General features: G+C 53.0%; 1 protein-coding gene across 50 annotated transcripts in view; it reads left to right on the top strand.

Moving 5' to 3' along the window:
* The window catches only part of SORBS1 (sorbin and SH3 domain containing 1), a 237,765-nt gene that overhangs the window by 183,966 nt on the left and 40,090 nt on the right, over positions 1-13,709 (top strand). For all 50 annotated transcript variants that reach the window (XM_089314659.1, XM_089314702.1, XM_089314671.1 and 47 more), the window contains one exon: positions 2,949-2,998. In XM_089314659.1, the coding sequence (XP_089170785.1) occupies positions 2,949-2,998 (50 nt within the window). The remainder of the gene's footprint in view (positions 1-2,948; positions 2,999-13,709) is intronic.

The following is a 13,709-nucleotide window of genomic DNA, read 5'->3' on the forward strand; positions in this document are numbered from 1 at the left end:
TGGCTTCTGGACTCCCGTGTTAGACCCCCTCTCCCAAATATATTTCCTTCTGGATTCCCTTTGAACTTGGCATCTTCCTGAAAGGGCATTTCTGAGCTGTTTGCAGGACGCTGGTGGTGTGAACGCCCCCGGCACCCTACCTTCTTCTTTTTTAGGTGCTTGCAGGGCGTGGTCCTGTTAAGGTCCCTTCCTCCACCTCTGTGCACCCTCTGACTTTTCAAGGAAACACTTTTGGCCAATCCTTTTGTCCTTTCTGCAGCCCTGGGAGATGCCAACCTCAGAGATCGCTCTCGAAAACCCAGCCGCAGTGATGTGGGTGCCCTGGTGTGCATGGCGCTGTGAGTCGTGGCATTTGTCGCTTGAGAGGTCAGAAAGTTGTCAGAGAAATCACGCTCTCCCGAGGCAGCCTGGGTACAAAGAAGTGTTTGAAAGTGAACACTGCCCATGCAGACTGATGTGTGTAAAGGGAACTATGGCAAGATGCAGTCTGTTAAAGAGCGGGAGAGAGAGAGCAGGGGCATCCTCGAGGTAGATGGATTTCCCGTGGGGAAGAAAACACCAGATATTTGCAGAACAGTTCCCAGGTCCCCTGACCCAGCAGCAGAGCCTGTCACAAGGAAAGGAAACCTCTAGCGAAAATGAAGCATGAGCATGGACGCTGCTGGAGAAGTGGAAACTGCCAGCAGCTCCCTGTTATACTTAGGCAGAGGCAGGACAAAGAGGGCTGGACCGCCAGCACTGGTGACTGGGGTATGAAACGCCACCTGAGTGCCGGAGGAGACCCAAGCCAGGGGAGGGGTGGGGCAGACCAAACAGGGGGTTGGGGTAGCGGCCAAGGGGGCTGGGATAAGAATCAGAAGCTAAGAAGCCCCAGCCTGATCTGGCAGCTGTCGTTCAGGAATCCAGAGGTGACTGGGGGGGTAGTGGAGCCAGCAGGGCCAGTGGTTAGGCCCAAACCCTCCATTGGGACTTACAGAGGCCCAAGAGGTGAGTCGCTGTGCACATGATGTAGGCAGGTGGGTGATGGGGTGGAGACTGGAACCATGCGTGGCCACTGTGGGATGGAAGTCCCGCCAGGGCGGGGAGTGGTCACTGCCAGTTCTGGAGCAGGAGCCATGGCTGCAGGTGAACCCTGAGTGGGCTGGGGTGCAGGGTGGGATGCCTGAGGTGGCATGCTGGGTGAAAACAAACTAGGAGTCATTTGTCCCAGGGGTCCGAGATGATAAGAGAGCTTCTGTATCTGGGCGGCTAGAGAGTCCCCAAGCAATTGTACGCGCAGCCTCCCTGAAGGCAGAGGTTGCTGCCCAGGTGGCAGAGGGCTCAGTGGAATGTCTGATGCGTACCTGAGTCATCTTCGTGTTGTTTCGCCTGCTGCCCTTTAGCCCTGGCTGTGTCTCAGACACGCCAGTGGGACTTTGCTTTCAGAACCTTGGCAGTTCAGCCTCACTCGTAAAGAATGACATAAACACTCGTAGATGAATTCTAGCAACCCACTGGGGTGCTGGGTGACATGGCCCAGGAGCGGGAGGGGAGGGTCAGAGAAAGAACCATTCAGAGAGGTAGAGGAGACAATGAGTGAGGGAGCAAGAGGAGAGAGCGGGAGAATAGCGCGTGCCTCAGAGAGGCCTGAAAGGGTGGACTCCAGGGGCAGTCAGGGTGCAACCCAGACGTGGGAGGTTCCCACATGATTGTTGACGGATTAGAGTGAGTGCCAAAGCATCAGAGGATCCTGCAGGGCCTGCGCCCTCATTGAACAAAGGTGATGGTGGAAAAAAGGGAGGGGGTGTCCCCAGAGAGCTCCACGGGGTCACGCACAAGCTTTTCCTTGATGGTGACCAGGGCAAGGTCCTCAAAGGGAGGAGGCTGGGAAGGGATAGGTGCCAAGAGGTAGGAGACTGCAGGAGGAGGAGGCCGGGCTGGTGAGGCCTGTGCCGCCAGCAGGGCTGGAGGGTGACTGTGGAGGTAAGAGTGGGTGCCCTCCCCGGGGAGTGATGGGGTGGCCTGCGGCACCATCAGGTCAAGGGTAAGTTCCAGAGGCAGAGCTGTCGGCCCCCTTCCCTCTTTCACAACCTCTTTTCTCTTTCTTTCCTTTCCCCAAATGTCTCTTCTCTAGGTAGCTTGTGTTCCTTTAAGTGGTCACAGTTAGAGGTAGAAGCATCTATAAAAGTCAACTTCGGCGTTGATGTATTCAACGTGCACACTATGTTTATGAAGTTATATTGAGTTCTTTACATTCTTCCCTCCCAGACAACAGAAACGCTAAAACCCATAATTATCATGCTTTTCCTTTGCACGTAGCTCTTGGCTGTTCTCTCCATTTTGTGCCGTGCCATGTACTTGAATAAAACACTCCCCTGTCCATGCTGAAATGGTCATTCGTGGGTTTTGTGGAGTTGGTGTTCTGTCCGTTTCCACCCTTTTCAATCTGCAGGCATTAAACCCATGGGCTCAGTGTGGTGCGGCCCTCTAAAACACACTTCATATATTGTGGGCCTGAAGTGCTGGATGTGGCATTCAGGGTGCATGAAGGGGTCTGCAGGGCGTAGGGGGGAGGTTCCTGAGCACCAGGGAGAAGCTGGCCAAGAGTGTGCTGTCCCTGTCAGCCATGCAGCGGCCTGCGACTGAAGATGAGTGGGAGTCGGGGCCACCTCCTGACCCACCCAGACGGGCTTGGCTGCATCCACTGGGAAAGCAGAAGACCAGAGAGTGGGAGAGCCCACCCGCCCTGAAGTCCCCCTACCCACCCCAAGGAAGATCCCTGCCTTGCACTAGCCCTGAAATCTTTCCAGCCAGGCTGCTTATCTCCCAGAGGTCCTTATCTAGACAGGAGAGGAAGGTGACCTCTCTCTCTCTCTCTCTGCCCGTAGCTTGAAGCCTCAGGGTCAACATAAATCATCTACAATATTTTTTCTTTCCTTTCCTTTTTTTTTTTTCTTTGACATTTACAGAGCTCAGCCGTCAGCCCCAGTCTGGAAGTTTCCTCGGAGCCGCCTGGATAGTAAGTTGTCACTCTACCTTGTTTCCACGGCTTCACGTATTTCCTGTCAGCAATGGGAGGCGAGAGGCTGGTGTGTCAGACTCCGCGTGTGTTTTATTTGCACAAGGATGCTTCTGAAAGTTTGTGGCAAAATGGAATTAGAAGACAAGTTTATTTTGGTGCAAAAAATTTTGAAGTGCATGCCTAGGGTTTTTTTCATGCTATGCATTTCGTGAACTTTGTGAAGACCCGTGAGTATGGTTTCAGCTAATGTTGGGTTTGGTGGTGAGTAACAAGTGATCGCCTCTGTACTCTGGCTCCAGATCACGTTTGATGAGCTTCCCCTGTGTTGGTGTCGCCCCTTTGGCATGGGGGTTTATCTAAGTTCCGCATCAAAGTTCCTGTCTGGATTCTTGGGGGAGGGGGAGCGACTGTGGTGGGCTGAATCTGGAATAGAGACCGGGGGCTCATGGGGGGTTGGACCCTCAGGCTGGATCTGTCAGGGGGCCTGGGGGAAGTGCAGCCAAGAGGGGGCTCACTTATGATTCTTGCACAGATGTGGGGTTGCTTCCTGTATTGATTCTTAGGTCTACCTGCATGATGCGTGCACCCCCCTACTCCCCCCTTAGCGGGGAGACCGCTGGCCCTCCTGCCCCTCCTGAATCCTCTGCTCTCCCAGTTTGCCTTTCTCAGCACTTTGCCATGCAGCTCTCCCAGCGGGAAACACTCCCTGCCCCCCACCCCTTACACGTGTGGCCTATGGTGAACAGGTCCTCATGGGCCTGCCCACACCCAGCCACACCTTAGCACCCCCCAGGGCCCTTGCTTCTGTTGGCATGCACTTGATTCATGTGCCTGTGTTTTTATAATTGCTGGTAAACATTAACTACTGGAGAGCAGGGCCTCCCACACAACAGTAATCTTGGGCTGGAATCATTTCCCAAAGGCTCTACTATTGCCTGTTCCATTTGGTGCTGTAATTCCATAGCAAACAAAGTTGCTGAGTTTCTGGATTTGGGGGCCCGTGCCATGGCGCTGTGGCAATGGGTATTCCAGTAGGAAACTGGAAACACCTTAGTCCTTTCAGGGCAGTGGTCAGAAGTTCTAGCTACATCTGTATGGTAATGCTTTCCTATAAATGCATGTGTTTCATGCTTAATGTACCCAGGAGCATAAGAAGAAATCAGGAGGATACATCCAGACCCAGGTGGAGAAGGCTCCTACCTTGCAGGAGGCAGAGTCTAGAGCCTCTTGTTCCCTCCCATGTCCTATCAGTGGAAGAGGTGCCAGGGCTCAGAAGCCGATTGGCCGCCTCCTCCCAGCCCTCCCTCCACGGGAGCTGTGCCTTCAGCTCCCAGGGTGACAGCAATCACAGTTTCTCCAGGTCCCCCAGAGGCTTTGGGAGGTGGAGGCCACCCCAGGACCTCAGGCTCCCGCAGATAAAGGGCGTGGCCTTGAAGGGTGTGGCCAAGGCCGCAGCTCCTGCGACTCCCCTCAGGTGAGGTCAGCAGTTTATTCTCAGCTTGTCGCTTTGGCAATCCTGACTCAGCCCCTTTTTTTTTTTTTTTCCCCTTTAAGATTTATTTATTTATTTGAAAGAGGTACAGAGAGAAAGAAGGACAGAGAGATCTTCCATTCACTGGTTCACTCCCCAAATGGCCACAAAAGCCAGGCCTAAGCCAGGAGCCAGGAACTTCATCTGGGTCCCCTCCATGGGTACAGGGGCCCATGGGTACAGGGGCCCAAGGGCTTGGGGCATCCTCCAACACCATTAGCAGGGAGCTGGTTCAGAAATGAAGTGGCCAGGACACAAACCAGTGTCCTGTGGCAGCTTCACCCTCTATGCCACAATGCCAGCCCCCTGATGTTTCAGGACCAGCCAGTGTTGGTCCTGCTGCCTGGCCTTCCCCCTCACCCCCGCACCCCCGCACCCCTGCCACCCTGCAGCGCACAAAGCAGAAGAGGTTGCTGTGGGCAGCTGAGTGGATTCCTTAGCTCTACAGGATCTAGGGCACTGGGCTGGGTATTGTAGGGAGAATGTAGGCACACAGTCCTGTGGGGAGCAACCGGACTGGACTAAGTTACTGGAATTAAGACTTATTCTATGCATCTGCTCTCCCACAATATGGCGCTGGGAGAGAAGTAAACAGCTTCCACACAGCTGCCTCCAGTTCAACCAATAAACTGTAGGACTTGTTCCTGATTGGAGGAGAGCAGCGTACTCGGCGTGTGGGCAGCCGAGTTGGGATTGGCGGAGGAGGACTATAAAGGAGGAGAGAGACGGCATGCACCAGGAGCATCTATGGGGAACATCTAAGGGAACCCGTGCAGCCCCCGAGAAGAGCCGGCCGGCGGTGTGCCGCTCCCCTGCGGAAGTGGGGAATGTGGCCAGGGGGAACTGCCCTTCCACGGAGGTGGAAGGGATAGTAGCCAACCCGGGAAGAACCAGCAGCAAACCCGGGGAGGGCCGAGCAGACGAAAGAACAGCGACAGGGTCCTGTGTCGTTCCTCCACGAAGAGGGGGAGCGACACAGTCCCTTAATTTTGTGGTACACACACACACACACACACACACACACACACGCACAGTTAGTAAATGGAAAGTCAAAGTGGCAAATGAATGAAGTAGGCTGTGAGGGTTGCAAGTGTTCAGAAGAGAAAGTAGCCACCAGGAGCAGGGAGGGTTAGGAGCGCAGGTCTTAGAATAGCTTCAGTAGGGTACTGAGTGTTCACCATGTGCCAGGCCTGTGTGTAACTTTCTGTCTGCTTCACCTCATTTAATCCTCTCAACATTCCAGGATCAGGGATTTTTTTTTTAATATATATAAATGTGTGTGTGTGTATGTATATGAAAGGCAGGGTGAGAGAGAGAAGAGATCATGTGTCCTGTGGTTCACTTCTCACTCTCCAAATGGCCACAATAGCTGGAGTTGGGCCAGATTAAATCCAGGAGCCTGGAATTCCATCTAGGTCTCCCATGGGGGGTAGTAGGGGTCCAAGTACTTGGGCCGTGCATTAGTAGGGAGAGGACTGCAACAGGTGATCTGATACGTGATGCTGGTGTTGCAGGCAGTGGTTTATCCTACTGTGCCACAGCAGCAGCCCCCAGGCATTGTTTTCAGCCTCATTCCATAGGAGAGGAAAGGGGCCCATTGAGGGTGCAGTGCCCGCGATTCCCCAGCTGGTGCCCGGGGGGCTCTCTCCAGAGCAGGAGCAAAGTTCTAGGCCAGGGGACTGATGTTGGCAATCAACTTGCACCTGCTCCGTACTGACCCAAATTTGGTAATAAACTAGCGGGAGGCATCCTCCAGTTTACTGTTTCTGAGCCTCTAAAAAACAATTAAAGCCACAGTTAGGATGCTGAGTTAGCCGGGGTGACGGGCCGAACGTGCCTGAAAGAGCAGTTGTTCGTTCAGACACTCGAGTGTACGTGTTCACCCAGCACTCATCCCTGCCACTGAAACGGGCCTCCAGAGCGCTGCTTTCCAACCCGAGCCCTTCTCACGGGGTGAGAAGGAGTCAGTGTTTTCCTCCCGCTCTTCTGCTGGGGGCAGGGGGTTCTGTTATCAGACCTGACGTTCTCCCAGTTTGTTCAAATGTGTAGGATTTTTTCCCACAGTTGGGGTTGGTGAGGAGCCAGCCTCAATGGGGTGCCTGGCACCAAGGAAAGTGTGGGTAAAGGTTTGGTGATGAATGAGAGGACCTGTGAATCTCTGTGATCTAGAATCCAGCCCACTTAGCACTAGGGCGGGCGGTGTGTGGACTGGGTGGAGAGGGACGCTGTGTGGGAGGAGACAGTGGCTGCACTTGACCTCACCCGAGGAATAGACAGACGGCCCCGGTTCACAGCTTCGTGGCAGCCGGAGAAGTGATGTCTGTATCTCAGATGGACTACAGTTTAAATGTTATTAATTAGCTTGGATTACATACCATAATATTTTAAAAATCTGAGAACAGGAAGAAATTAAGAATCCCAATATCCTAATACAACGAGTTCTACCCTGGAAAATGTATTTTATATTTGCCACCACAGTATGTTTTTAATTTTGTATTTTATTTCCCTAGCATTTTCAGACCCATTACTTAATAGTGCAACTATTGTTTTCATTGATGTTTGAGAATAGATACCTTCTAAAGAATTGTATTTACTCTATTAGGACAGCAGGTGGCGCCAAAAGGCAAGCTGCTTTGTTCTAGGCAGTACACCTATAACCAAGGGGACATTGTTTCCCCTTTATCTGAGAAAACACAAATATAACCTGCAGTACTGAGTGAAATATTGTAGCTTTCCCTGGCTACTTTGTTTCATAGATCTATAGTCATTTAATTGCAGAATTCTTTATTCTGCTAGTATTTATTGAACCACTATGCTAGACACCAGCCATGAGAAACTTGGTAGAATAAACTTCCTGCCTGCTGGAGGCTCAGGGTGTAACAGCGGAGACCCACTGGTGAGCAGCAGCCAGAATCCAGTGTGGTAAACAGAGATAGGACCGGGAGGCCTTGCGCACCCCTTGTTTTGGGGAGAAGTCAGGGAAGGTTCAGCAAACTGCAGATGGAGTGTGACAGTAGCATGTTGTAAATATACACACTTTCATGCAGTACAGAGGCTCTGGGAAGAAACTTTCTAAAAGACTGTGTAGACTTCCTCTCCAAAGTTTGCAGCTTACAAGTTACCCACCCCTTTCCTGAAATCCCCAAATGGTTTTAAATAGTGAGCATATGCTATTATGAAGTTTGAACTTTTACATCTTTATTTTATGCATTTGAAAGGCAGAGACACAGAGTAGGAGAGAGAGAGGAACAGAAACAGGAACAGATCTTCCATCTGCTGGTTCACTCTCTAAAGCCTGTAATAGCTGGAGCTAGGCAAAGCCAAAATCTGGAGACTGGAACTCAATCCAGGTCTCCCACGTGGGTGGTAGGGACCAAGTACTGAGCCTTCCCCTTGCTGCCTCCCAGGGTGCTCATTAGCAGGAAGCTGGAATTGGGAGTAGATCCAAGATTTGAATCCAGGCACTCTCTTATGGGGTACAGTATCTTTTTGTTTGGGGGTTTTTAAAAAATATTTTTATTTATTTGAGAGGTAGGGTTACAGACAGAGATAGAGAGAAAGCTCTTCCACCTGCTGATTCACTCCCCAAATGACACAGTAGCCAGAGCTGGGCTGATTCAAAGCCAGGAGCCAGGAGCTTCTTGGTCTCCCACACAGGTGCAGGGGCCCAAGCACTTGGGATATCTTCCACTGCTTTCCCAGGCCATTAGCAGAGAGCTGGATTGGAAGAGGAGCAGCTGGGTTCACAAACTGGTGCCCATATGGGATGCCGGGGCACAGGCGGGGGCCTAACCTCCTTTGACGCAGCGCTGGCCCCTGTTTCCAAGTTTTTAAACAGAGCCTGTTTGCCCCAGCTGAGCCACATTCCTTGCTGGAGTCAGACTGGAGTCTTCGCCTCTGGGGACCCCGTCCATGGCCTCCAGGGCCTGCCTGGGCACCCTATTGGGAACAGTCGGCCTTGGCATGACGGCTCTGTGGCCTCGCTTTATTTGTCCAGGGAGTATGTTTTTGTTGAATCCCCTGAAAACTCAGCAGCCAGCTCTGCATCTCAGCCAGAGGCTGAATTCCCTCCTCCTGGCTTGCTGTGTCTGAGCCAAAGTCTGGCTCAACCCTGGCTGCTCAGAGCTGAGCACCTGAACTTAACACTGTTGCCGTTACGTCAGCAGTGGCCGCTGACCGTAGTCAGGCCTGTATCAGTCAGCTGGAGGCTGTAAGGTTTCTTTTCTTGTCTTCTCTGATGTACCTGGACATGGTAAGGACCCAGAAACTAACTGCAGGCACATGCCTTCACTACGCTGGTCCTCAGCTTCCCCTTTTGTACCTGGGGACAAATGGTGTCTCCCTTTCCCTCCCTGGGGGAACCACTGGAGATGACACATTGAAAACTTGTTGCGGCCACTACTGCAGTGCAGCAGGTTAAGCCTCTGCAGTGCCGGCATCTCATATGGGCGCCAGTTCAAATCCCAGCTGCTCCACCTCTAATCTAGCTCCCTGCTAATGTGCCAGGGAAGGCAGTGGAGGATGGCCCAAGTGCTTGGGCCCCTGCACCCACATGGGAGATGTGGATGAAGCTCCTGGCTCCTGACTTTGACCTGGCCCAGCTCTGGGCATTGTGGCCATTTGGAGAGTGAACCAGAAGACAGAAGATCGATCTCTCTCTCTCTCTCTCTCTCTCTCTCTCTCTCTGCACCTGTCCCTTTCCATCTGTAACACTGCTTTTTGAATCAATACGTTAATCTTTCTATAAAAGAAAGCCTGTTGCAGGGCGCTCAGGTCTTGTTTTGAATCCAGGAGTGCCTGCATTGCAGAACATTGCACATCTGGAAGAGGCATTGTTTTGTTGGCTTTGGGAAAGAAAGAAAACAATCGGCTGTAGCAGAGCCATTCTCAGAAGTTTCCTGAGTGCTGGTTCGTGGTTCTGTGGGAAGCAGGAAGAAATGGTGATAGGAGGTGGAATAAAGCCAGATCATGGCCGAGGGTGCTGGGGTGAGTGCCGATGGCTGCTGAGGTGGAGGTGTGAGGCTGGGGCCACTGGTGGCCGGAGTCCTGGTGTGAGGGACGCAGGAAGCCGGCTGGCAAGTTCCAACTGAGGCTTAGCTGATTCGAAGGACAGCAGGCTGGCAGGAGGGGGCCCACTGTCAGTCACTCCCCAGTGCCGAGGAGGGGTGGGAGCCCAGACTGAGGCCTTGTGCCTTTGCGACTGTCCCCTCACAGGACTGACCAGTGTGTCCACAGCTCTCGGTCAGCAGGGAGAAAGGACAGCTGTGTATGAATTCTTGTGCCGTTGGGGATTTACAGAAAAAGGGGAAACATGGGTTCAACTGAAGGGCAAAAACAGAAAACACAGCCGAAGGGAAAGGGGTGAACTGCGAATGGGAAATTTAGAAATGGCAGAGTTCGTTTTAGTTAGGAAATTCAAAGTTAAAGCAAGTTTAATTTTTTTAATCACATATTTTCATTTTATTTGAAAGGCAGAGAGACAAAAAGAGATCTTCTATGCACTGGTTTATTCTTCCAATGCCTGCCACAGCTGGAGCTGGGCCAAGTAGAAGCCAGGAGCCAGGAACTCAATCCAGGTGTCCAATGTGGTGGCAGGGACTCAAGTACCTAAGCCGTCACCTGCTGCCTCCCATGGTGTGCATTAGTGGGAAGCTGGAATTGGGAGTGGGGCTGGGGCTTGAACCCAGGTACACCGATACGGATGTGGGCATCCCAAGAGGTGTCTTAACTGCCAGGCCGAACACCTGCCCCTAAGCCAGTTAATGATGTGCTTCTGTTCATTTAAAGCAACACATACTGCCACAGCCTTGCACACCACCTTCCAGGTTCCTCAGCTCTCTTGCAGGAATTGATAACTTTTACCAGGCAGAACCTGGGAGGGGTGTCCGTGAGCACCCCCTGCAGGCAGAGCTGTACAGATGGCACCCCCTGTCCTGGGCCTGGCCCCTGAGCCCAGAAACTCCAGCCTTTATTGGGGTGGGAGTGGTGCCTGCAGGCTGGGGCCCAGGTGCCAGTGAGGACAGTCAGTCTAAGCCTGGGTTGTCCAGAGTTCCTGCAGTCTTAAACTTTCCAGCGTGGGAAGGATTCCAGGCCCCTGAAGTCAAGAGCCAGGAGCCCCAAGTAAATTTGATATCTTTCTTATACCTGGGGGAAGAATTTCTAAATGCACAATTTCACTTATCAAAACATATCCCGAATCAGATCATGCATGCCAGTTTTACCTTCAGCCAATGAGACCTTTTGTTCAATAAATATTTATATGCTCTACTTAGGGACCCTTGCTGCTCATCACGGGGCAGCAGGAACGATAAAGCTCCTCAGGGCCAGCCTGGGGAGCTCGGGGGCCGAGCGGGATGATGAGTGTCGGCGGCAAAGGAACCACACCAGAGCCGGGAGATCAGTCAACACCCAGGGCGCAGCCGGGTCCTCTACTTTATTGGGAGGGGAAGAGCTTTTATAGACACAGAAAGGGGGCTGTCCAGGGCACAAGGGAACCGAGCCAACCAGCTGAAAGGTAAGGCAGGACAGGAGCCGGGCACGCCCTCAAGGGTTTATCACAGCTGAGGGCACACACTGTCCACGAATACGTAAGTCTCCTGTCAGGCTAGGTACCTCCCCCGGGGGCCATCTTGGATTGTTGGAAACGCTGTCACTGAGATGCGGAAGTGCGGCAAACTCGAGCAAAGGCTTAGAGGCCTTGTCAAGGGAAGGCTTAGCAACTTTGTTTCCTTTCCGGTTAGAGCTCCCCCCCCCCCACCAGACCCTCTTGTCCAGTGGGCTCCTGCCAATCAGGGCACAGCGTGGGGGAAGAGGCTGCCCCCAGCCTGCTCCTTCCTTGCTTCTCCACCCTGAAGCTGTGCTGTAGACTTGTCTGCCGAGGAGAGAAGAGAAGCATCTGTTGCCCTGACCCAGGCCAGGGAGATTAAGGAAAGATTGGGGTTACCCCTTCCCCACCCCGGCAGTAAGGTGTATGAAGCCCTGAGCGGGTGCTGGGTGCAGGACGTGGCTCTGTTAGTGGCCAGTGCTGGCAGCAGTGGCGCTGCTCGGGCACAAAGCTACTCAGAGGCGAGGCATCACTGCGTTCTCCATCTCTGACTCCTGGGCTGTGGTGCCGCTTGCCCCGGGGGTGCGTTCCTGGCCCTGACACTGCAAGGTGGTGATAGAAGGCAGGCCCTTGAGCTCTGTCTGGTTCCTGTGGTGCACGTGCCGCTGCCTCCTAGGTCGTAGGGAGGACACCGTGCCCCAGCCAGAGGCCCGAGTTGGATCCCGGGGCTGCTGTCCTGCCCCCTGCCTCCTGTGACAAGTCACCAACTCTCCCAGTGCCTGCTTTGCTCCTCCGGAAAGTGGCAGAAGTGGGGTTGTTTGTGAGGGTTAGAGAAAAGCGCCGAGCACAGGATCCCCATGTGGGGCATCTCAGCAGCGGCTTGCAGGGTCGTCCTCACAGTTGTCATCTGACCGTGGGCACTGAGGAGCTGGGGTGACGCACAGAGGAAAGGCCGGCTTCACGGAAGGTGCAGACGGCCAGAGGTGAGCACTGGGCAGTGGCTGAGATGCAGGCTGGGGAGGCCAGCGTAGTGGGGCAGTGGGTTAAACAGCTGCCTGTGTCGGCAGCATCCCCTATGGGCGCTGGTTCGTGTTCTGGCTGCTCCACTTCTGATCCAGCCCCCTGCTAATGTCCTGGGAAAAGCAGCGGAGGATGGCTCAAGTGTTTGGGCCCCTGCCACTCACATGGGAGACCCAGATGAAGCTCCTGGCTCTTGGATTTGGCCTGGACCAGCCCTGGCCATGGAGACCATCTAGGGAATGAACCAGTGGATGGAACATCTCTCTCTCTCTCTGTCTCTCCCTGTATGTGTGTAACTCTGACTTTTGAATAAAATAAAATCTTTAAAAAGAACCACAGGTGAGTATTTGGTGTAGTGGTTAAGATGCTGGTTGCGAGGCCCACACCCACTATCAGAGTTCTCACTCTGCTGCTGCAGAAACAGCTCTCCGCTACTGTGTGCCCTGGGGAGGCAACAGATGATGGCTCAAGTACTTGAGTCCCTTCCATCCACATGGGAGACCCAGGTTGAATTCTGGGCTCCTGGCTTCAACCTGGCCCACTCCAGCTGCAGAGGGGGAGTTGGAGAGTGAACTAGTGGGAGGAAGACCTCTTTTTTCTTTGTCTCTCTGCCTTTCCAATAAAATGAAAATTTAAAAAACAATTCCATCATCAGTGGGTAGGTAGAGGGAAAGATAGGAGGACAGGTGTGTGATAAAGCAAACGCTGCTGTGTGCTCCCTGCAGAATCTGGGTGTGGAGGACATGGGTGTTCACCCTCACGGTTCATTGAGCTTTTCTGTGTAGTTGGTAACATTCAGAGTAAAACACTGAGCTGGAGGAACTCCATCAAGCTGAGGGTCTTCAGCGGTCACAAGCCAAATCTCCAGTAAAAGAGGACAGGCAGCCCCCCAGAAGCTGTGTGTACCTGAGAAGAGTGTGTGTGTCCATGTGTCCATGTGTCGGTGGCAGTGTCAGTGAGGTGTGGGACAGCGGGCCAGGGAAGGGAGGGGCTCCGTGAAGAAGCACCACTCTTACCTGCATTCTGTGTTTCTTCATTCTCAAATACGTTTGCAGTAACTTGGAAAAATAAAAATACTGGCCGGCGCCGCGGCTCACTAGGCTAATCCTCCGCCTTGTGGCGCCGGCACACCGGGTTCTAGTCCTGGTCAGGGCGCCGGATTCTGTCCCGGTTGCCCCTCTTCCAGGCCAGCTCTCTGCTGTGGCCAGGGAGTGCAGTGGAGGATGGCCCAGGTGCTTGGGCCCTGCACCCCATGGGAGACCAGGAGAAGCACCTGGCTCCTGGCTCCTGCCATCGGATCAGCGCGGTGCGCCGGCCGCAGCGTGCCGGCCGCGGCGGCCATTGGAGGGTGAACCAACGGCAAAGGAAGACCTTTCTCTCTGTCTCTCTCTCTCACTGTCCACTCTGCCTGTCAAAAAAATAAAAATAAAAAAAAATTAAAAATTAAAAATAAAAATACTTAGATGTCAACAGGACACAAATGCATGAAAGATCCGGGCCAGAGTTCACATACACAATGTATGTCGTGAAGTTTTGAACACAAACTGAAGAAGCAGGACAAACTTACCTTGGTTTCTAGACCTTGGCAGGTAATAGGCTGTTTACAGAAATAT

The sequence above is a fragment of the Oryctolagus cuniculus genome, chromosome 15 (assembly GCF_051225735.1).
Source record: "Oryctolagus cuniculus isolate XC-2025 breed Fujian yellow rabbit chromosome 15, ASM5122573v1, whole genome shotgun sequence".
Classification (NCBI taxonomy): domain Eukaryota; kingdom Metazoa; phylum Chordata; class Mammalia; order Lagomorpha; family Leporidae; genus Oryctolagus; species Oryctolagus cuniculus.